This window comes from Apostichopus japonicus, chromosome 20 (genome assembly GCF_037975245.1).
Source record: "Apostichopus japonicus isolate 1M-3 chromosome 20, ASM3797524v1, whole genome shotgun sequence".
In the NCBI taxonomy this organism is placed as follows: Eukaryota; Metazoa; Echinodermata; class Holothuroidea; order Aspidochirotida; family Stichopodidae; genus Apostichopus; species Apostichopus japonicus.
In genome coordinates this window covers 5,244,950-5,270,421 of record NC_092580.1, presented here as the reverse complement: position 1 = coordinate 5,270,421, position 25,472 = coordinate 5,244,950, and the positions used below count along the sequence as shown (strand labels likewise).

Genomic DNA, 25,472 nt, shown 5'->3' with positions numbered 1-25,472 from the left:
GAGAGGGAGAGACCATTACATAGGGTTGGTGTGCATATTGATTGTGAGGACATACGTAGCCCAGCATATGGACTAATGTACAGTTATAAACTGAGAGGTCAATGTATCTGTCTGCTCAGGTAATGGTTTATTTGTTTGTACCAAAAAAAACCAGGATGTTAATGTTTGAAGTTTCCATCCGTTTGAACTCTGTGAAAGAACCAGAAATTGGACACAAAAGGACTGTTTTCATGATTGTGTGATTATATACTACACAATGGTCAATAAAAAAGCATTGTTTTGGGGTAAGAAAAACATTGTTTTGGGTCATCAAAAACGGATGCGTAATGAGGCTTTAAAAAAAATGTATGCATACACATAACATAGTTTGTGCTTAAGTATATAAGTGTTCGCCCCCCCCCTTTTTTTTGGCAAAGCAGTAGGTAGATGCTACCCTGAAAACATAACTCTAATCTCCATATCAGAACAAGCTAAATTACAAAATAGTGTCATGTAGTGAGAATGTAAGAACAGAATACTTGTACCTCTCAAATCAATTTCTACTAATCAGCTTTTTATTACTGACCTAGACTGATAAAAGACATTTTAGCTAAAGAAAGTAGCCACTCTGTGCCAATGTCTTCAAGTATTTCATGGCCTCACAGGTAAACATTAAAGAGTGAATCAACTCTGTGTAAGACAACCCTGACCAGTCTGTACTGTTTGTGGTTCTACAACGATGAAGTAGCTCCGTTAAAATTAATTTAAAATTAATAGTTTTGCATACAGGCATTACAGATGCTTTCAAGTTCCATTCCTTGATCATTAACAACTCAACTTGAACACCATCACTTGAACCTCACTTGTAGTAATTTGTGGAAACTAAACTTCCCAGCTTGTACCTTCCCGTGGACTCCCTGCCAACACAAACTGTTTCGCTCACAATTCGAAAGTGGTGAATTTTCTGTTTTCTGAATTTTCAAGAATCATCTGTTGTGACTATTAGACCATTGTAAAGGACACTATAAACATATCACATGATTCTATCTGCTGAAATAAGTCAAAACAGTTGACTAGCTAACAAGCTTCAACAAAAAGCGTCTATTACATCTATTGGGTGGATAAGGCGATATGTGAGGTAGCCACCATTTACAACTAGGGACTGTTCTTGAATGGATATCTGTAATAAACATCAAATGACCCTATCCCATCCACTGACAGAAAGTTTGGACTTTCTGGCAAGTTTCAAATCATTTCAGTTTCTTTTGAAGCCATCTTTTAAACCTAGCACTCCCTCAAGATGGACACTTCATACAGCTTTCACACGATACCATCCACTGAAGGAAGTGGGCAGGTTCGACAAAGTCAGCAAGTCAAATGAGATGTTTGACTCCGGGTGAGAGACGGAATGTTTGAACTTCATCAGGCACCGTTTATGGTGAGTGTTTCCTGCTTACCAGAACCATCTGCTGTGCAAGTCACATCAAGGCTTCCATCCCTGAAGAAACAACACATTAAAAAATCAAATGAACTACTCCTTCATGAGAGCCAAGTTCCTGCACAGAGTAAACAGGGAATAATTCAGTGTTTTAAAGTTGAACAGCACGTTTCAGATTCATGCATTTTGTGAGGAGTTGGCAAACATTGGGTGGGGGAGGGGTGGCGGGAGGGGCATTAGTATATGGAGTGAAACTATTATCTGAGGGGGAAAACAGAACTAATTGTGTTCCGAACAAAATTAAATCCTCTGTGTCTTGAAAATTCTACCACAAATTCCAGTAATGAACAGGTTTTTGGAATTGTTTTGTAGAATTGGCAGAAAATGCTGAATTTCAAACAAAAGAAACATTATCTCTCCAAGAAACTTGTCTGAGGCATAAACCATTCCACTCATTTAAAGAGATAGATAAGATAAATTTTCCAAATAGTTCAAAAAACAAATCAATTCTAATTACACAGAGGCAAACAGAAGAAACTCTTTGACACTACCAGGAAGCCTTTGAACAACAAAGAAAAAAATTGTACTTCCTCGTTATTATTTAGGTAACTGGTAGCATACTAACCTCTTAAAGTGAAATGTGGCTGAAATGTGACCATTCTCTACGTCAGCCTCATCAAGAGATGATATAACAACCTGTTAATGGATAAATGATGGAGAATTGGAGATTGGGAACAAAAGATTGAGGATTAAGAACAAAAGAAGAGTATGGCAAAAACAGAAGCCAGCCTACCAGGAAGTACATAATTGGACATCTCTGTAGGTAAACTTATCGCTTCACAGTTTACAGTCACGCAGGAAGTCTGTTATTATGTTTTCCCAATGAAAGTTACAACCTACCTTGACTTTCACCAAACAACATGTAACGACTGGCTGGATCGGTGTTGAAATATTTCAGATCCATCATTTGCAAAACCCATCTCCACTACACAAATAAACATTGTAACGAACAAAGACAAAACAAAACTTGGAGCACAAATGTGGCTTGATGATGTCATATTTAGACTTGATCAAGTCTTCTCCAGCCTTGAGTGTGAAGAAACATTTAAATCTGCGATATCTCCTGAACGGAATGAGATTCTTCTTTAGCTGTCTGAGGAAGTGATTATCGACAATTACCTCTATCATATCTGGGCATTTGACCTGTCCTCATAGCTAAGGTAAGGGGATAGGGGCGGGGGGCTTACTCTGAGTATCTCACCCATTTTCTATATGATATAATCCTGTCTCTGGTATGGTAACTGTTAATACCATCATTCATTCAAAGGGGATCCCTTGGGTATCTTACCTGTTCTTATGGCTAAGGTATGGGAATGGGTGGGGGATTACTCTGAGTATTTCACCTGTCCTAAAGGCTGTGGTTCAGCCTCTGGTGTAGCGAGTGTTGATACCAAGACTGTCACTGAGGACACCCCTTGTCCAATCCTGAATGTTTGGTGTCTCCTGACAGGAAGGTATGCACCCCTCTGAAGGACAGTAAACCTCTCTTCTGCACCAGACTCATCTGTAACCTGTCAACCAAGACAATACGATAAAAGTATCATAATATTTTACTGAACAAAAAGGATTTTCTTTTAGCAAATGTGATCATGTTACAGACAAAGCCTGAACTATTATCTTTACCACTTCATCAAACAAAGAAAAACTTGCATTATTATTATCTTTAGAAATAACACCACTATTTCATCAATCAAAGAAAAGCTTGTATGATTATTATCATTAGATATAACACAACCATTTCATCAATCAAAGAAAAGCTTGCATGATTATTATCTTTAGATATAATAACACCACTATTTCATCAATCAAAGAAAGGCAGAAAAGCCTGCATCCAAAATTTCTGTGCATTAAAAGATGAGATATGTAAATTACATCACAAAAATTTGAAAATATATAGAAGCAAAATTAACCAGAGTATGAGTCTGTATGGATGCTACATTAAATGTTTGAATTCAGTGGGATTTTCCGTACTACAACCTTGGACAGCATGGCATGCTTAACACTTATATACTGACAATGAGGGATAATTTTAACAGCTGTTAGTGTTTACTTTGTTCCACGACCAATACAACAGAGATAGGGTAACACTTGCTAGTGTTGAAATTGTCGCGACCAATGTAAGGCAAAGATTCTCTGGAGGTGTTACATGAACAACTGAAGAGTTATTCATCGCAGAGTATCAAAGTTACAACAATCTCCTATGCTGTACGCAAACACCAGAAGTATTACAGACTGTATTAACCCCACTCCACGACATTAACCTAAATATTGGTTACTATGGTTACCTACAATAATAATACTGAAGTGATGATTGGGATTATTATCTTGATATCAGAAACAGCTTATGATGATCTTAAGATTAGACACGGTATGAAAAAAAAAAATCATTATTTCAGAGAGAGCCTAAAAACCTTTTCCTAAATGCCACTTAATATCTAATGGCTGCAGCCACTGGGAACACTGGGGTCGACCCTTCCTCCACTTTTCAAACATTTTATAATAAACATGAGAAAGTTGTCTTCACTTGCAACATTTAATGTTGTACTACACCAATGTAGTTGAAAATGAAGGAGCTATTTTACATCTGAGCCCACTCACCGATCCATTGGCAAGAACATAATATAAACCCAGAAAGGTCAAAGTTTTCTTTACCTTGACCATAACATCTTGAGACAAGGCAGGAATGCTGAGGTCTTCGTCTTGAAGAGAGATACCCTCATCGTGACAAGACAGGATGATGGAGGCCTGAATTAAGATGAAGAGAAACAAACCAATGAAAATAAACTATCATTTCTGTTAAATTTCCTGTTTGATAATGTACTTTAAAAATGAATAGAGACACCAGGTACCTGAAAAAAAGTAATCTGAGTCTCTAGTTCACAAAAATAGCACTAAGAAGGACACAATTGCGGATTAAATTTTTCAAGTGTTACTTAGAAAACGATGAAATGTAAAAATTCTACTACACACTATTTCTTTACTGGATGAGAGATTTAATATCTCACTGATTTGTAACAGTTTGTTGGACATAAAATATTGTCTTGGATAATGAAGAAGGTTGGTAACAGACTGATCTAGTAATATTCAAATGGTTCTGGCCACAATTGTCCCTTAGGAAGACTGAGAGGTAACCAATTATGTATGGATACAAGATGCCAACACCAACATGGGTTGATCAGAATGCTGCAAAGTTTAATACAAAACACAGAGGTAAAACAACTAGTTGAACTCTGCAATCATCTGCCACCACACAAATACACTTTATTGGAGACTGTGCTGCAGTGTGGTACTTCTCAATAGATATTCAATATATCAATAATATAATCTCTCTGGATGTTAAGTGATTCTACATTAGAGAGAAAAATAAAGAAATATTCAGAGCTCAACAGCCATGATGATTGTAATCACTATTTTGTTGCCAGATAACTTCAAAAAACTCTCTCCAAATGTTGTTTATTGTCACTTGTCTTTGCAATATTAAAAGGATAGTCCAGAAAATTTGCTAGTTTGGACATTATTTTTTGTCCATTATGTTTTTGTTCTTCTCTAAAATGTACATATCTAATTACTCTAAATGTCCAAACTAGCAAATTTTCTGGACTATCTTCTAAATATTGCAAAGACAACTGACAAAGGGAGGACAAATCCAGAAGATCTGAGGTCTATTTCACTTCCTACCTCACTTGGTCCATTTATCACATTTATTTCAACTTTTATATTACCTCAGCAAATAACCCCTGCAAAAGATGAATAGGTAATTATAGAACAAAAATACAAGACAAAAGAGGCAAACGTATAATTAACTTTCTGCTAACCTCTTTCGCTTCTCCTATCTCAGCAACTTACCATTGCCAATGGATGAAAAGGTAATTACAAAACAAAAATACAAGACAAAAAGGACAAACATATAATTAACTTTCTGCTTACCTCTTTGGCTGCTCCAATAGCAGCGACTTCCTCCGGCGAGATACTGTTCTTGAGTTCAGCTGTGGGGAATCGATCTTTGAGAAGCTGTTGAAGCTTCGGAATACACGACGAGCCTCCCATCAGAACCACCTGAAACACACACCGAGAAACATTCTATAATAGTTGAAATGTGCAGTCCAGGGAGCAGAGTGGAACTGATAATGCAAAAGGGTGAGGAAACATTGTAAATGATTTGAGGTATAGCTCTAGCTGAAGCAGAGAGTGACCAATTCAACATCTTACATTATGAACAACAGTTAGATGATTACAATAACTACTGTTGCATGTATTTATGGGTATTGAACTATTGTGGGTCTTCCTTTCTTTTTCAACAGTTATTCATAAGCAACAACTGCAACACCAATTAATAACCACAGCAACAGCATATCATAATAGCTCTGTCAATTTGTTGGAAAAGAATTTGAAGCCTGCAAGTAGAGTTGTATAGTGGCATGGAATCTATGGTAATTTTAAGTAGTTGTTTGTGGTCTGCAGGATCAATCTTTGGTGGTTGTTTCAAGCTGTGTGCCAATACTTCATAGAAAAATTCCCATGAATGTTTTCCTGTTTTTAAAAGTTTTCATTGCAATAATATTTTGTTTGATTATCACTTACTTTATGGAATAAACATGACATTGGCCCCACCATTTTATACATATATGGTATTTGCACTATATAACAATAGAGCCATGTGAAGCCAGTTTTCCATACTTTATACATGAAGATACAAACTATTAATTCACAACCATTGGGCTATGAATGCAACAAGTCTAGATAATGAACAGGTAAGATTATGCACAGGATGTCTGGCATAGGTAACCACAGAGTGCCCTCTTTAACCCTTTCTGAAAATTTCAAAACAAACTAAAACGGGAAGAATCAAGATGCACGATATGTAGCATCCTGATACCGTTCGCATCATTAATTGTAAGCAATTCACAGATAGAATGAAATAAATTAAAGGCAATTGTCGCACCTGGTCGATATCCTTAGGATCAAGTTGGCAATCTCTCACTGCTTTCTCTGCGTACATACCACACTGCTGCAGGATTCCATTAGCAACAGCTTCAAACTTTGCTCTGTTGGGAAAAAAAGGTTGAGAAAGTTAGTCTGGTTTGGTGCAGACTTTTGTTCTTCCAAAAATCATCTTTTTTTAAATATCATCAATGACAAAGTTAAATGTTTAGATAATGAGCTGCTTCCACCATATTGGTGTCCCGATGTCTTAACCACGATGTGTAGATCTGTATGTCTTCTTTGCGATAATATCTCAACGAAACACCAAGCCACCATCATCATTTTACAATAAACAACGCCTCAAATAAACCAGAACAATTTAGCAAATTTTGAGTCATGAGGATAATGGTTCAACACCGGTCTTCTTTTGATACTAACATAAGACATTTTACACAAAATTGAAAAGGTTAATTGCATCATCTGTTCCTTTGAGAAATTTGGCAACAAATCTGAGGATCTTATAAGCCATTCAAGTACACAAGGCTTTGTCATGCTAAAGAGCTAACCCTTGAGACTTCTGAGCATTTCCTTGCAATGAAAGAAGAAATTATGGATTTATTAAATAATTTATTAAAATTCAAATAATTAAAATTCAAATAATTAAAAATATCATAATTATAAAAAATAATAATGAAAAAAAAATTCAAATTCAAATAATTAATAAAATTCAAATAATTAAATAATTTATTAAAATAAAATTAAAATAATAACTTATTAAAATATTATATAATTCTTTCTCAGTCATGACTTACCTTGATATACTGTTGTGGAAGTCGATTCCATCATAGAGAGAATCCACAGATAAACTTGCAGAGTTCAATCTGGACAGAATATGTTTGCAATTCTCGCAGGCATTCCTCAGTTTGGCTACAGCTCGCTTATTGTCAGATATATCCGCCTTGAACTGTCTAAACATTGAAATCAAAAAGGACTAAAAATTGATTAAGACAATTAAAATATATGGAGCTTGAACAAAAAATAACTTTCATTCTCCTTAGAACTGGCAGTCTAAACAATACTAAAATTTATTTTAACTTTCAATCACAGATTGCTGATTCTTTGCGGTATTTTGGGGTAATTCTGTTGCTAAGACATTTTGTTTTGCATAAATTTGTTATATATTATAATATAAACAAGCTAGCTCAACCCAACAATGAATGCAAATACAAACAATTGTTTATCACTATTTGAAAATGAAACAGCTCAGCTCAAAAGCTGCATTTTAGTGGAAATATGGAATGGAAGAACTCTTAAAATTAAAAAAAAACAAAAAGCACATTTGAAACAGAAAAACAGGTATTCATAGACACTGTATTGAAACCTTCAAGTCTTTCAGCAACTGTTGTAAAATTAAAATACACATACATGCAAAGAATAGTTTTGAAATGTCCAAAGATTGTGTAAGACAGCCAGCAGTAACCACTAAGGTTATTTAGAGTAAAAACCATTTCGTCAAAACTTGTATTATGCATAGCTTTTGTTATTAACAAACAATTTTATTGTTCAAAACAACCGCAAAAGGAATCCAGATTGTGCAAATGAAAAGTGTTCAAAATGTCTTAAAACCTCAGCCAAATTCTGAATAATGAACATGGGTGGATTATAGAACATGATCATGGCAGGGTATTCAAATGAAGTATTCTAACTCAAGATACTTCTGTGCTTGCAACAATTTTTTGGGCATTTATTTCTCCTTCCCCTACTCCCATTCCTCCTTCAGCCAAATACACTTAAGCATTAAATAATGTTTTTTTTTAAACTTAGTTTGAATATTTGTGAGCAGAGCAGACCGTTTACAACCTCAAGAAAGCCAGATTTTTATGTCAACGCTCATCACTTTTGCACAGCAGACACATTTACAGGCAATTCACAAAGCCTGGCCAAGAACTGGGGCAGACATTACTAATTAACCGGCAATAAGCCTAATCAAAAAGCTAACTGCATGGCTCGGGACAGCAAACATACTTCCTGTCCTTCATACTGAAGAATGCTTGATTGAAAACTTGATTGAATTGGGTGCGAAGTGACATACAATCATCAATGTCAGATCACTGTTTTAATGAGATGATGTAACTAACCAGCTTCTTGGAGTTTTATTCATCATCTGAGGGAAAATGACAGTTTCCATGTTTTACCTTTTAAAGTCCTCAGCAGCAACTTTGGCGAGTTGATTGGTCAACAGGTTCCCATTAACATCTGTGTGTAGCTGAGAGGTAACGGTCTGGTATATTCCACCCTGAATACGTAGCACCGAGATTGATAAAGATTTACCACCAAACTTGAAGATAACCACAAAGCTGTGCAGGACAAAAAAAACAATAAAAAAACATAGATTTGTAAGATTATTATTTCCAAAAATTTGTTGATTCCATAGAAAAATTTAACCTAGCTGAAGGTGTTTAGTGCAAACTTTACCTAATAAACAATTTTTCAATAAATACCAAACTTAGGGATTGTTCCCACTAAGATGTTGACATCATCAAACCTCCATACTCAAACATTTCTCATAGTCAATTAGTTTTCACAAAATGATATAAGTTTGATTGATTTGGAAGTTCTGGATTAAAATCAAACAGTTGCTATACATCTTTGGACTTGTGTCCAGCAATTTGACCATTCTGTAAAGCATTTTGTGATGCAATACTGGACAAATTATACCCTGTATTTAGAAATACTTCACAAATTTTGTTTAGAGTTATGCACTTGTTATTAATCTATTGGAAATTGAAACAATGCTATGAAACCAACCAAACTGCTTTAAACTTCTTTTTTTTCATTACCAATACTAGCATTCACCAAAGGCTGGACAGATTACCTTTCGAGTAGTTACGACAGAAGCAACCAATGTGGAGTGTTAGCTCAGTGGTTAACACCGGTGCCTTTCAATCATAAGGTTCCGAGTTCAAGTCACTCCAAGATTAATGTATGTCATCTAGTTACAGAGTTGATGACAATTGACAATTCATAATCATGGATGTTAAATATGAATGTAAGAGACTGACTTTGGTCAGCTTGCGGCTTTGATAAGCCAATGATGGCTTCTTCGCGTGTTCCTGCTTGCAGGAGGATTTAAAATACATACATACATCACAATTTCTACACCTCAGGAGATTTTCTCACCTGATCTGCTTAGGACTAGTTTGACCTAGGTCATAAGCCAGTGCTCCGGCAGCGTGCTCGGAAATGCAACGTAGAACATCAAAGCCAGCTTTCTGTGCGGCAGCTCTGCAAATAGGTGATCAGAAACTCAAATAAAACTTTGATATTCATTCATGTATACTGTCATGTATACTTATGTTCAATGCAATGTTCAACAATTGTTCAATATTATCTTTCCAAATTCACCCGGGAGAGATGTTATCTGTTCACACCTGTACACCTTAGTGCTCTTTAAAACTACACAAACCGTTGACACATCTGAATTAAGCTCTAGAAGGAAGAGCAATGCATTGAGACTGCTCATCAAACAATAGTCACGTTTAGGTTTCTTTCTTTCTTTACAACTCCAATTATTTATTTGTGATCGAGAACAAACAAGAGGTTTGGTAAGTAACATCCCAGGCTTCCCTCTCCATATATCTCAACTTCGATGGTATGATAGGGCATGTACGACGCATGCATAAAATATGTCACCATATTCCAACTGTTTATATAGCCCTCCACATGCACTCCTCCCTAATGTGACATGCCCCTCCCTCCCACTCTACAATTCTACTGCAGTACTGGGATGAGTTGAGGCAGGATGAAACAATCTTGTAGCTTTTAAAGCCAAACCTGAGAGAAGTTTCATAATCTGTAGTTGCTTCATCCACGGGTAATGTAAGGACCAACTCTTTGACTGTGCATCCACCTTGATGCTCAGCGGTCTCTGAAGGGCAAAGATAAATTTACATACACATCATTTTGATTTGATTTGATTTGATTTGATGATTTTGACAAACACAACCAACTTTATGTGCAAGGACTTACCAGTGTTACTTACAGCTGCTTTGTTTGCCTTTTAAATTGACATCTGGAAATTATTCAACTGTGTGAATGGTTGCTATTTTATGTTGTTCAAGTATGAGAAAAGTAATTTCATCAAAGTCAAATATTAATTTGAAATGAGGAATATCAGAAAAAAAAAAGAGGAAAAAATAGATAGTTTGATATGTTGCCCCTGTGTGGTGCTAACAACTAATTTTGATGGAAAAGGATGCGAAAGTGCCTTAAAGTGGCCATGACACGAAAATTTCAAAGTCCTATATTTTTGGGATCCATCAAAGAATGTTCTCTAGAACATGTATCAACCAATCTGCCAGTTTAAAACTTGATTTTTCAAGTCGAAAATTGAGAATGAATTTACCCTTTTCGGCGTTTGAAACTTTGTTTACTCGAAAATTTTCCGATTCGCATGACGTCATGTGACGTCACGTTTTGAACACATTTGTTGTCGCTGCTTTACGATCCTCCGAACATACCATTCACGTACACAGTAGACAAGTACACATACCACTAGTAGTTACTAAACAAAACACCGATCACAAGTGCGATATCAAATCAAAATTTCCTGTGAAATGGCGGATTCAGAACCAATTGCGGCAACCGAAGTTCAAAGTGATAATGGTTCTTCACTAGGCAGTGAAATTGGGCTATAATTAGAGTGCCCTTTCTCATATTCGAAGCAGAGAGTGAAGGCGATGATCATTCCAATATTGAACCGAACGTTGAGGGTGGAGCGGAGGTGTTAGAACCGTATCAGTTCGAGCCTGTTAAATGAGCCGAAATTGAAGCTCCACAACATATCGAAGAAGACATCCGTTCGAAACCATTGCAAGGAACATACAACGTGGTAAGAATTTATTAACGAAGCATTTAAAAACAAAATCCAGTCCATTTTGTGCATGTGTTGTTGGAATTCGCGGAACACCCTAAACCGTATTGTGCGTTGTGTTACGGTAACTTACAACCCATATGTAGAGTGTGTAGTACTAGTAGGGTTGGTTGCATACTGAAAGTTTGGCTCGGGGATGTAAGTTGCATTATGCAGCCATGCTAGGTAGGCATATGTGTTATTTCATACTCATTATTACTTGGCTAGTACTTTGGCCTGGAGTTTTGCAAATCAATTTTCTGAAACAAAAGAATGTTTCATGATACACAGAAGGTGTAAAATCACAACAAATGTAATCATAACTGTACATTGTATGCCTGCTTGTTATTGTGGACATCATGGCCAACATTAATACATTTTAAACTTTCATAAATTTTTTCCCAGGCAGTACAGATACATAGCCTACGGTCAACAGGTTCAATGATACTTGGGGTTCCTAGCAAGACACGTCAGGGTTGTGCTACCATCATGTGCAGTCCAAAGGATCAGAAGTGATTTTCCAGCCAATGGTCATTACACTGGATTCAAGTTGCCAGGAGAAAACTCATTGTATAGGAAGCCTTGGTTGAGAAATTCCTCCAGAAACACCTTTTCTAAACTACGATTGTGTTGGATTATCAATCCGTCAGGGTTCCCTCAGTGTTGATATATTGAAATTCAAGACTTTTAATTCAGGATGAAAAGGTTATTTTCCAGACCCAACATCAACAATGAAAGAAAAGGCATGTTTTGAAGCATTTGGACACAAGCATTGGCGTGACCGTGATGTCATATAATATGTGCATAAGGGAACGGACATTGACCTTTTTAGGGGCATTTACCTCCCAGACGTTTGATTTGTACCTTTAATCTGGAAGCCAAAATATCCATATCACCAATGATATTTGACAGAAAAGTCATAATAAAGACCAATGGAGGCAGCAGAACTCTTGAATGTTTAGACTTTGTTTCTTCAGCAGCAGTTGGTTTGTTTTGTAGTCTTTCTTCAAAAACTCAGCAGTACACCCTGTTAATGGTCTTCGATTGTTTTAATGCGTGTGATGCTGTGTTTCACATTGCCCATCAGTGTTGTACGTGTCGTCGTGCTTGTGTAATATTTTTGCATGTGAGTTACTTCGTGCAGTGTTTCTTGGTTTAAATAACCCTTTATTGTATTTGCTTCTGGATTATTCTAATTAATTTGTCACAACAACGATTGATAGCGATGGACATGCAACTGCTTTGTAGGCTTAAAGCCAAAAAATTCATGTAAGTTGTTTTCTTTTAACCTCCTTTGATGTCACAAATTACATTAGTGTAATTTAAGAATGATAATGTTTATGGAAAGTACAGTTTTACTTTTATGTCATATAATACAATGATTGTTGTTAATGTTAGTTCAGATTGTCCAGAATGACTGTCTAGAACTGATATTGAATAAATTTTGTTCAATGATTTAACACTTGAACTATGTTGTGTGAATGTTTGGCTCTGTGACTTTAAAATAAATCGCTTTGAGATTTAATTAAACACCCTTTGGAATAAAATCTTTTTACCTACCTAGTATTTTGACCCATCCCCATTACCCCCACTCCCTCCACAACATAAAAAATGGTTTTCCTGGAATAGGAATAAGAAATTATTGCTATAACTAACTGATCCAGCATATTCCAGAAATAAATTGGGGCACTGAGATTTGTTCACAAGAAGATGTAACCCATCGCTTCTGAAGCTAACCTCATAGCTTATTAGTATACAATAGAGCAATGAAGGGGGTGTTAATTTAGATGATACAGTAAAATCTCTTCGTCTATTGCGACTTCAGTGTAGTAACGCTATTACTATAGTACTACTAGTGCTCAGCGCGCTACCTCCTAAGGATCGCCACTTGCCCCATTGGAGGTTTCCTGTTCCCCGATCTGGTCTTCAGAGTAGTTTTTTGTGGATTACTTGACAGAAGAATGACTCTTTTATGTCGAACCGTTAAAGTCCATTTGTTTTATTTCATAACAAAAAGGAGGGATCGTAGTATGCTTCCGTGAAGTGTTCGCTTCATTCGGAGCTGCATACTGGCTAGGCCCAGTGAAATCGGCGCTGGTGTTGTGCACTAACTTGGTTATAATCGCCGTGTTTTTTTCGTCCTTCAGCCATGGATGAAGGCTAATTGCATGTGTAATGATATTTATGCAGCCCCCAACAACACAACGGACCGGCATTTCTCTCGGATAGTTTACAACAGTTGTAAAAAAAACTTGAAATTACTAACGATATAGCGTAATACAGTGGTTGTTCTATCAGTGTAAATGTGCGTGTACTGTATTTGGAACGGTATGATCGTCGCGCATCCGATACATGCCTGGGCTTTGCACGTGTGTTCCTAACATGACGTCATCATTGTCTTGTTGTGAAATCGCATTCTCAGATATCTATTTTCGAATGCGAATATTAAAACGTTAATTACTAATTAGTCCTTGAGGTTTTCAAGGTGTTGAGGATAGTTTTGAACATAGATTTTCTCATAGATTCAGAGGAAGTTACTCTCGATGAGTTGGATTTTTCGTGTCATGGCCTCTTTAAGTCTCAGACTTTTCATTGCCTTAAAGATTCAATGAATATTTTAACTTATATGCTAGCCTAGAACCAATCAATTTAATCTGAAGGATACCTTTATGCACCGTTTAAAACATTTACAAAGTTTATCTAATATTTATAGTTTTAATAAACATTTCAATGAAAACAGTATTTTTTTCATGTACCTTTGAGTTTTGACATAATCATTGATATAACTTCCTCTGGCGTGACTAACTGGGATCTCTCGTTGCACTCTATTTGGTAGACGGGAGCACCATTTTTCTCCACAATGGCTACTTGACTCCTGTTCTTCTCTTCTTCAATGGATGGATCAGAGAATCTATTGCAGGAGGGGAAAGATGAGAAGCATTAAATCTTAAATACCAAAATGGGGAAAGAAACACACATCAACTGTCTAATTAATGTCTAAAGTAGATTTTTAACAGTTGCGTGAGTGAAAATCCATCTAGAATAAAATTCAAGGAAAAAGGACTTCACTACTAATTGACACAAAACTTCCTCATAGTTATGTAAGGAACAGGATTCTTTTCATAGACCTACAGGACTATCGAAGCTTAATACTTACTGTATGTATGGATGTGAGAAACATAGGTCTGATATTGACTCCTTGACTGTGGCCATCATGTTCTCTAAATCACAACACATAACTGCATAACATTAGTTTTGGAATCTTGCTAGTACAGTAGCTCAATATTGTTCATATGTTTGACCAGCAGTACAGTATCAGAACTCATTGAAATACAAGAGACCTGCTGGAAAGCTAATACAATATAAACGTGACAATATATGAATTGTGTTGATTGAATTGTGTGGTGTTGGGAGGAAAAATAATGGAACCAAGGGAGCAACTGTTAGGCATCCCTTTGAAGAAGGCGACATACTTTTTACCCAGCAGGTTTGTAGCTCCGGTTATGGTCTTGGAAGGATTACGAAACTGACCCTGCTTGGCAGCGAGTCCAACGATCTAGAAAACAAAGTCAAAGAGCACATTCGAAGAGGTCATTAAAAAGTAGTCCACATCCATACCTTCAATGAATCTGCAAGAGATACCTTTTTCCTAAACTATAAAACAAAGCTTGGAAACTCTTGAGAAACAATGAGATCCCTTTCAAAAGACAAAATTGGTATATGCAAGTACTTGAAAATTCTGGATATTTAAAGTACACAGTGAGGGAAAATGAATGTCAGATCCTCTCTCGCTTACATGAAGGAAAAAAAAACCATAATATTTTAAGTTAATTTATCATATAAGTCATATATAACTGAGTTCATTCTCAACCTGTATGACCAAAATTCAGGTGCCAAGTTGCCAACATTGTCTGTTTGCATCTGCCATGACATAAGTTGATAACAATTGATAATTGAGCTGTTATGTAATTTTGCTCAAAATTGATCAAACTTTTCACCAGGCCATGTTATTTTTTGTCTTACCTTCTCACGATCAGAAAATGAAACCACCGCTGGTGTTGTTCTGTCTCCAAGATCATTTGCCACAACATCAATCTTCCCATCCTGAGAATGAATAAGATAAGATTATGATTAAATTTTAAATATTCATCAGAAATGAAAACGATTGCCCAGGTCAACGATGGGTCGTATCATAACACTGCAAGGGTTTTTGATGGAGAATCCGACTGAGCCTGGGAAGCCACTCATGCCATGGGGAATGCTTTAGGCTTAACATTAACTCCGCGTAATAAAAGACTTCTTCTCAATGGAGCCTGTGTAGCCACTCCAGGGGAATCTTCTCGATTTGATGTGGTGTTTTCGCGTGGTGGGGTATTCTATAGGCCTAATTACTAGTAGAAACACCAGCCTGATACACTCCTGTAACTTAAGTATAACAAAGTTGTAACTAGGCTAGTTCTCACAAATTGATAATAATATAGCCAAGCCTTGTAACACTTCCAACAACAGTAAAATAGTTACATTAATGTCAGTATGTTACTATTAGGCAGTATTAAATTAATATTGCCATGGTTGGGCCAGGTTGGGCTAACCTAACGTGAAGAACTTAGGAATAGGTGTTACTATAGGCATTATACAATAGGCCTAACGTTATGGCAAGGCCTAACATTCGTAATGCATCAGACATGTCTACTATTGTTTTAGAAAATTTGTTCGATTCAAACTGCAAAACATTACGAGACATTTATGTATTAAGTTAAGAATGCGGCTAATACCTTTTCCAACGCCAAACATGAGGAAGTCCCACCAACATGAATTCCAATGGAGGCTGCCATTTTGAAAAGTGTGCCCTCACTTTTGGTCTTCTTTGGTTCTTGCGTAACTTTCTTTCGGCTCTTCGTCATGCCGGGTATCCGCCAATCAAATTACGCCAACTCGAACGACGAAAGAGACACGTAAACATACAAACTTCTATAGTCTGTCAAGCTAGTAGTGTAAATTCACGTGTGAATCACGAACACTCATTTAAATATAGCGTTACAAGCATTAGACCAAGGCAGTGTTGAACGTTTCGAGAGAAATAAATCCTGGCATCAACAGACCATCCAACTTAAATCTTAGTTTGACAGATTTAGCACTATTTTGTCAAAGTTCGCTTTTCATTTTCCCTCGATCAAGAACTATCGATACATTCACCGCATCCGTCGGCTTTCTTTGAACCGTTGCTACGATTTCGTGGAACTGACACTAGCCTAGATACATTTCCTCCTTTTTCTAATCATAGTACTACTATTCGCGTTTGTTGTAATCATGGATGTTTGGCTACCTTCAGCTTTACTCGTTTGTGTCTTCTGTCTCTTGGCAGTAGTCGATGCCAAAATAAAGGAAGGAGAATGCGATGGTAAGTAGCTGATTCTTTGAAACACAGACTTGAACTTGAAGGATTGTAGGCCTTAGTAACTTGGCCTGAATATTGTAACCAATCAAAAATATAAGCTTTATGATCGAAACCATCACACACTTCGTGATAGCGGTGGTCTAACTATAGTTACTTTCATACAGCAGTGACCAAAGTTAGCCCTACAATTTTTGTATTAATTGTAGGGAATAATTGAATTTGACATCTGGCCTATTGATATGTGATCACAACTTATGTTGTAGCAGTCATGAATTGAGTCAGAGATACTACAGTACTAGCTCAACTGAGTCAGGAATATCATTGATAGGCTACATCTAATGACTCAACATCACCTTGAAATAAAATTTAATGATCTTTTGAAATTTGAGTACAACAAGAAGCCAGGGAAATCCATGACTTATTCTCGACAGTAAATACTGGTTGAAATATTTATATGTCATTTTGTATTTTTGTTTCTCATCTCAGCTAATGTTATCAGCATTATTTTCATTTTGTTTCTCTATGCTTCACTGAGATATGTAGTCTTTCTATAACAGTAACCCTTCAACTGATTCCAAACTTTGCCTCATGAAATGATCAACTCATTTATCATTCAGTGACATTTCATATTCACATACAATAGGATACTGCTGCTGACTAAGAGATGTACATGTTACAACTTAATGTACAGTAGCTGACAATAGTTATAGTCAAATACAGAAGATTTCAAGTCATGTTTTATGATTTTATCATATCATTTGCAAGCCTTTGAAGTGATTGCATATATTCATCATTCTGGAAAGTGATACATTTACAGGACTACAAACGGGAGATCCAGTGTACCTGTAATGCAATAAAATGACCTACATAGTTTGTGATCAAACTTACCAAGGACCAAGCAGCGGATGACTCTCTACTGCTCTGCTGTCTTAATATATCCAGAGTTTATCATCTTAATATCAATAGAAATTAAAACAATAATAATAATAATTACTAATTTTCCCATGTAAGACTCACACTGTCAATTTTCCTTTTCGTTCCAATCTAGTTTGTATTTCAATGGTGGACAGAATCGCTGCAACACTCACAGATGAAGACAGGAAAAGTCAAGGGGATGTAGAGAAGAAAATTAGAAAGTTCTGTAAAACAGCCCTTAACAGCAAAGACAATAGATTTGTAAGTAAAGTAATATACCACATCAAAGTATTTACCTCATCAGAAAGTGACTGTGTATTGTTTCCTACATGGTGGAATATACTTATAATCGATGAACATCAATGTATTTTGAACTGAATGAACCTTTTCAAACTTGATCTTGGACTAGCTACACATTTGATAGTGTAAGGCTCCCTGAATATTTCTTTAGCTTGTTACTGTACTAAGTTGTCATTCAAGCCATGTTTGTATTAATTTTTTCAATATGTTTTTGACACCTTCTGCTGTTACTCAATTAAAGTTTGTGGCTTACTATTCTTTTGTCTCCCATTCAGTGTTACTATATCGGTGGAACAGCAGATGCAGCTACCGGTACTCTAGGAGATGTCGCTAAGCCACTAATCTACTTCACTCCAGCAGATAAAGTGTGCGAAAAGCTGCAGAAAAAGGATTCTCAGATTTGTGAACTTAAGTATGGTGAGTGTACTTTACAGTGAGACTTCTTCTAGACGTCCAAACTGGCACGATACTATTAAATGTAAGCAAACAGGAATACAACGACCTCCCGGTTTATTAAGAGTAGAGCAGCTGCTTCTAAATTGGTTACGAAATATCAGGCAATTTTTCTCATATTACAGGGTACTTTCTCTGAATTGGAACTTATCACTCTAGGATAATCCTAGAGATACTGTATCTGCATGAATTGAAAATTAGAGCTGAGAAATAATTATTTGAGTCAGTTCGTTATGCAAGACCCTTCCTCATACTAGTGTTAATCATTAGCACTGATTTTAAATTTTGAAAAACTTGCCAGCTAAGTCAGCTATAAAAGCTGTTGTAACAAAGTACAGAGGGGTAGCATGTTACAAACTGGACTTGTTATCAGGGTGGGAATTTGGCAAAAAAAGTTGGTAAGCATTTTTTCATTTTTTGATGAAATGTGCTTACCAACATGAGCCAAGATTTCTCAGTTGGTAAGCACAATTCATGAATCGGTAAGCACAGCACAATGACCTGAACGCTGTTATCCTTTTGTGAAAACTTCCTGATTCGCGGCACAAGTGTACTTTATATCGAGCCGACAGCGGCGGCGCAGATAATCCAGTCAATGCATGTTCGATCGAAATAATTACAATCCCTGTCCATCACGTTGAACTCTCCGACCAGACAATACCGGGTCAAATACTCGACTTGGTATTAGTTATTCAAATACATGATCAAAGGAAATGTATCGACTGGAGATCGTAAAAAAATCTCTGAAAATCAGTAGAGAAATTACCAATTGTGTACGAAAAGTAAGTTCGGTCCTTTCAAATTTTACGAAAGATCCAGCAAAACACTTTCGAAAAGTTCACGCAAAACTGGCATATCGTGCTACATGCAACTAATGTCATGTAAACAAGGCTCTAGTACACCCATTTATGAATAAACCGTAAGACCACATCTGGTGCTAAGCGGGGGGAAAGAAAGTATTTTCTAGAATTTCCAAAAATACGGAAAAAATAATGTCCTACCATAGTTAAGTGTATAGCAAATAGCCTAACCACCTCGTCTGTTACGGATCTCACGTAACTACAGAAGCACAACTAATTGTATTTTTCGAACTTGACGTTTCCTACAAGAACATAGAAATAATTTTAAGCATTAGTTTACTTTCATAAAGATGGCCATAGCTTGATATCTTGTGCTGCGTGTATCAACTGTGCCTCGTGTATCATGGGAAATACTCCATGAAACGTTTCTTGGAAACGTGCCAAAAATGTTAACAAACAGGTGTTAGACAGGGGATGAGGGCACAGTTGTTTGGCAGGATACCTGGGAAAATTCTGAGCACATGTACAGTATGAACTACGCAATTGCCGTCGGCAATTGCGTAGTTCATGTGTGAAGTTGGAATAAATTGCGATGCATACACAGTTAGTCGTAGGTATGTGGCGGTCCAGGCACGATCGCTGAGCTAGCAGCCAGCTGTGTGCGGCCTGTTCGTTGGTGCTTTTTGCTAGCTGCGCGACAAATTAATCCTCCGTAACTTAGAAGCAGATTGCAGATAAGCCTACTACAGTCCGATGCAGTCACTTACGGTCAGAATTTTGGTACGCTCATTACAAGGGTGTGTAGTACTAGGCCCATTTGATTTTCTTATTTTGGTAAGCCATATTTTCATTCCAGTATGCTAGCGTACCGGCGTACCGTAAAATTCCCACCCTGCTTGTTATGTAGGATTTGGCATTTCATTTTCTTTGGTATGATGTTCCAATGTGATAGGGATTGCATATGATTATTTTCAATAAAAATATGGATGCTAGTTGACTCATATCAAATCTTTTCATGCACAGGCTTTTCTTAATGTTTAATAGGCAGCTTTGAAGGACAGTTTCTCTTGCAGTTCTGCAGTTCTCCTCAATGTTGGAGTGAGGAATGAGTCCATTATTTTTATGCAACATTGTCTACTAATTCTTTAATCTTTTCTTTCGTCATTCAGAAAAGCAAATTGACTTGGACTCTGTAGATCTGAAGAAACTCAAAGTGAAGGACTTGAAGAAGATCCTGAACGACTGGGGAGAGACTTGTCGGGCCTGCTCGGAGAAGACAGACTTCATCGATAGAATAAACGAATTAAGACCGAAGCACGCCCCAAAGAAAGAGTTATAATTTAACTGTTCGTCTAGCTTTGTGTCTTTTGTTTTGAGGTATTGGAACCTGGGTTTTGGTTCCCAACTTGTGTTTGTAACAACGTCTCAAGAATGTGCTGACAAGGTGTACTTATTTTCAGGTGATGCTATAAACGCAGTAACAAACCTGGCACCGTTGGACTATGGTTTTATAATGCAGTCTTCACTTTTGTCATGATATTAAAAGTAATAAAGAGAAAAGAGGGACAAAAACGTTTCGTTCTGAAAGAAATATGTTTAAGCTTGTAAATTCTGCTCTCTTGCACAGGAAAAGGAAAGTAGTGGGTTGATCAATTTTGAGTCATTGGAGATGATATAGAATGCTGGCTATGAATGGTTACTAAGAAATGTGTATTCTTTAAAGGTATGGGTTTGTGCTACAGTTTGTGGCAGTCATGATGAAGGACTGGGTGAAGTTTGGCCATTGAATTCAAGATGCAACTGGTTCACTTCTTACTAGTGGCCTGTGGAGATTAGAAGCAAAAGTGAATGCTGATCCCGGGTAGCATTCTCATCTCACTTATCATAACATTTCAATTCAAGATTCAAGGGCACCGTGGGTCCCTGATAAGGGAAGTCTTCATTGAGTCTTACAAATATTGATTTGTCTTTAATGTAAAACTGCTTTGTGAGGAAATGTGCAAACCCTGCTCAAGTCATTTCTGTCAATATTTTGCCGACTTCTGAAGGTCACTTGCAAAAGTCAGGTTAAAATGTGCAGCTTTGTGGGTTACTAAATTTCCAGTACCAAAGCCTCATTAAGAAAGTTCTGTCCAGTAGCCTGGCAAAAGGCTGGCAACATAATTTTCACTTCAAATTTAATGGAGAAAACAGTAGACAATGTTAAACATAGTATTTTGTGTTGTTTTGTTCGTTATTAATTGCCAGAAAATATTGTCCAAATGCTTTTAATTTACATATTCAGTAATGCTTGTTTGAATATTAATATGACCCCTCCCACTTTCTCAGAATACAAAACTAGTCAATCGGTCTGTTTTAACAACTGGACTATAAACTGGACTATAAGGCAGTTGGCTGGTTAGAACAAATTCTTATTTTGAAAAAAAACCATCGATCTTACACAGGTCTGTTGTGACATTAATATTACAAATGAACAAATATGTTTTCTATTCGGGTGTTATTTCATGGCAAGAGAAACGGATATTGCAAACTCAACCAGCCATTTTTAATAGCGAAAAAAAGTGTTGTGGCAATCTCTGTTATTTAGTACAGTAAGAAATATTGTACTACTGTTTGTTATCTGTGACCTCTGACCTTCATAGGGTTTATATTGTTTTATCTTCCCTTTTCTATTGTATTATAGTAGTGCAGATCTTTGTATTCCCTATCACTATTTCACAAGAGCACACTGTAAGAACTATTCAAATGCCACCAAGCCTTCACTGATATGCAAATGAAATTGATGGCGAGTAATCTGGTCTCCTATTTAAACTTTTTGATTGTACTATTCCATTCACAGGAAACACAGGGCTTGGTTATCTGCTGGTATCCGCCAAAAAAGTATGCTGGGATCCAATATTGAGGGGATCGGCACCAAGAAATGATTTAGTGCTTTTAGTGTGAATCGCTAGAATGTCATTAGGCTAGACTATAAATAATTTGTTGGATTTGAGGCCAGTCAGTTTACCAGCAGAAGGCTTAGAAAATTATTTTTCATATTTCATAAGTTATTTGAAGTATCCATGACATGTTTATCCTGCCTGGTGAACACTTCCATTTCAGACATTCGGACATGAACGCTTTAACCAACTCATATCTTGAGACTCTCGGTTTTTGGCTGTTGTGGTTGGACGTAGATGTTCACATTGAGTCACTATATGTACCTCTGAAAAATATCTTAATATGGTTGGCCCAGCTAAAGGGCAGGGTAAACATCAAAGATTCCTTTTTCTTTTTGGTTGTCTCAAGTATAATTCTTTCATATTTTTTTGTCACAGGAAAATTGATTTTACTCTAAAAGAGCTTCAAATAATAAGTTGTTCTACCATTGATAAATGTCATCGGGAAAGTGGACTAATGTCTAGAATTTATAACTGTGAATATGGTCACCAGACTCCATTAATTGTCTTTCTGAGTACCAAAGGAGATTATCTGCAAAACATTATTACTCTAGCTAAGGAGTAAAGTGATCACTAAGCATGTAAATCACGATCGTTTTCTAATGGTTCTGGTGTAAAGAATCATAGGAAAGTGTAGAAATAAAACTATGACAAAGTTCATAACTTTTCCATCTAATTATTTTCATGTTGTTGAAAGGAGTATTGTTGTTGCTAAAATGAACTCGGCAATCCATTTTTCAATAGCGCCATCTTTTGATAACGTTCTTGGTTGTAATACGCAAGCAGGTATGCGGCTTTGCCAAACACTGAATTACACCGCGCCACACTAACTGAAATGGCGTGAATTCTTGCGGCTATCAACATCGCCTTCACGACGTAACACCCTAGCTACAGCAGCTCGGCGGTCAGACGATAACTGACGAAGGGATGGAGAGGGGGGGGGGGGGGGGTAGGTAGGCCAGATTAGAGGAAGTATCGGGGGACTCGTGACTCAATTAGGGGCAGGGAAGATGACGAAGGGATGGGGGGCGGCGGGTAGGTAGGCCAGATTAGAGGAAGTATCGGGGGACTCGTGACTCAATTAGGGGGCAGGAAAGATATGGAACAAAGAATAGCGTAATTAAAAAGGAAACATTAAGCTTGCAAACGTAGGATCGGTGACATAATGTCCCGGGACCCGAACTGGCTCTCGGCGCCTTTGGGGAGATGGGGCGTAGTAGGGGTTCAGGTGCGGACCACGCGAGAAATCTCCGTTAATATATGAAGTGCAACGTCTGTGTTATGTCCGAACTTTAGCAGGCATGACGAACGAATGTCTAAACAGAAATGAATTCATCGAATGTTCTTCATGCTATATCATGGCTAACAAATGGCTTCGCATGACTAATATGTATGTGTCAGTATATGATGTTATTCTTTCATAAGATATACACATTAAACACGATTACGTAATATAGAAGTTATGATGTTGTGGTCATGATTGAAGCGCTTGTTGCGCGAGTTGTCATTTGCCAATTTTCAGAAATACAACAAAAAATAAATCATGATAAATTTTCTTTGTTTATTGAAAGAACTTATTACTTTAACTTTCTGAAAAAAAGTCCCATTTACAACTTTTAAATTTCAACAGCAATATCTATGTTCAAAGCTATATGTTTTTATCATTACAAGCATATTACAGTACTAATTTTCGAGTCTCTATATGAATGCAGCTTACCTATACCATTTGCTGAACCAGGAAATAAATAAATAACCCCCTTCTTACTCTCCAGTTGCAATTCATTGTAGATTGGACTTATATGAGCAATGCTTCCACTGCTTTCATTAACACTACAGTAATGTGCACAAACTAGGTCTACACGGGCATAGGACATGGCGGTTCGAGACAACTGATTCTATCCCCACAAATACCACCACCGCCACAACCACACGGATATTATTATCGGGCCAATAATTAATTGGACGGTCGTACCCACTTCAGCCTTATAACGTTATATCTTAATGTTGTCATCTTCCTCACCTCCCCTCCCTGCCCCATCATCAAAACTGACCCCTATGCCCTATCCATAAGGTTTACTCGTCAAATATATTTACATCGTCGCTACCTGCTGCCCACCCTTCTCCCTAAGTACGTTTAGCCACGGTATGTTATACGGTACATACATGCTAAGCACACCCCACACCTTTTTAACTGAATACTGCGTTCAGTGACTGTCCTTTATTTAATGGATAATTCGAACCGATTTTGCAAATTTCACAGAAAGCTTCATATGAGCAAGAAAACGAAATTTAGATACTCGTTGTTTCTATATGTAGATTCCAAACTGACCAAACAATTGAAATCAAATCTTCGATTAATTTGAAGTTATTCCCTTTGATCGAAACAAAATGAGAGAAAACCAAGCATAACACTTTTAATAAGTTACAGGGACTCATCGGGGTCCACAGAAAGACAGATACGCTTAGAAAGTAAAAACGGTAGCTGAGCTACTGAAGAAATATTCATGAAACACTGCGATGAACATTATAGAGGAATGGACAAAGACTATACAGCCGCTCAAAACCGCAAATATCCCCTCCCACCCCTCCCCCCCCCCCCCACCAAATCCTTTTATCTCTCTGAATCGCTCCGCTCTGAATCAGTAGGCATAGAAATCTAAGGCAGCTGTTCGCAAATTTTAGGCCCAGGATCTTCCACGAGGGCTGGATAACGGCCTATTAGATCCGGAGACTCCCACCCAAGTTCAGAATCGTTGCTCAGGAGTGGTTGGAAGCTAGTTTGCACTATGGACTGAATGTTAATAAATATATAATTTCGAGTCGATCTCGGTCGGCAAGCTCCGAGAACTGTAGATACAATTTCTGATCCATTTCCCCCCTGTATAGTTTGCGTATAGTTTCCATAACGTGGTAACATGTATAGTCGTTATCAGTTAAGCACATTCAAAAACAAAGCTGCGCATTTTAAATTTGACTGCAATGACGCTGATGGCCTAGACATTCACTCCATATCCTACACCGTAAATGTGTAAAACATACCATACGTCAAGCTACATTCACATTAGAGTTGAATATGACTTAGAATGTACCAAATGTTACCAGCATTGTCTGCAAGCTTAAATGATCAAGTTTCGAAAAGTCACAACAGAAACGTGCTCTTTCAGCGTTCCATAGTCAACATACGCCACAAAGACTATAGTGTCGGTTACGCTGTTACGGTATCGCTGTACATTTTGACGAATATACGAAATTCATTAAGTTTAGAGAATAAATAGCTGAGAACCCTTTTTAAGCGCTACAAACTAAGAGATTCTTTTGTATTAGATGTATTATTGTCAACTTACACTATTGCAGA

General features: G+C 37.1%; 2 protein-coding genes and 1 long non-coding RNA gene across 3 annotated transcripts; 2 read left to right on the top strand and 1 right to left on the bottom strand.

Annotated features, from left to right (window-relative positions):
• Positions 1 to 387: 387 nt before the first annotated feature.
• LOC139962091 (heat shock 70 kDa protein 14-like) lies at positions 388 to 16,218 on the bottom strand. Its single transcript, XM_071961957.1, has 14 exons — positions 16,088 to 16,218; positions 15,336 to 15,416; positions 14,786 to 14,868; positions 14,069 to 14,223; positions 10,235 to 10,328; positions 9,581 to 9,685; positions 8,596 to 8,757; positions 7,213 to 7,368; positions 6,420 to 6,522; positions 5,405 to 5,533; positions 4,130 to 4,222; positions 2,821 to 2,988; positions 2,043 to 2,113; positions 388 to 1,477 (listed from the first exon to the last, which is right to left on the bottom strand). Exons 1-14 carry the CDS (start codon positions 16,214 to 16,216, stop codon positions 1,402 to 1,404), a joined length of 1,605 nt encoding a protein of 534 aa, XP_071818058.1. The 5' UTR covers positions 16,217 to 16,218; the 3' UTR covers positions 388 to 1,401.
• LOC139961935 (uncharacterized) lies at positions 10,663 to 12,772 on the top strand. The gene is made up of 2 exons (XR_011791101.1): positions 10,663 to 11,291; positions 11,718 to 12,772. It is a non-coding gene; the product is annotated as an uncharacterized lncRNA (long non-coding RNA).
• Positions 16,219 to 16,333: 115 nt separating the features above from the next.
• Positions 16,334 to 22,780, top strand: LOC139962093 (mesencephalic astrocyte-derived neurotrophic factor homolog). The gene is made up of 4 exons (XM_071961960.1): positions 16,334 to 16,713; positions 17,759 to 17,886; positions 18,201 to 18,342; positions 20,348 to 22,780. Exons 1-4 carry the CDS (start codon positions 16,623 to 16,625, stop codon positions 20,515 to 20,517), a joined length of 531 nt encoding a protein of 176 aa, XP_071818061.1. The 5' UTR covers positions 16,334 to 16,622; the 3' UTR covers positions 20,518 to 22,780.
• Positions 22,781 to 25,472: the final 2,692 nt, after the last annotated feature.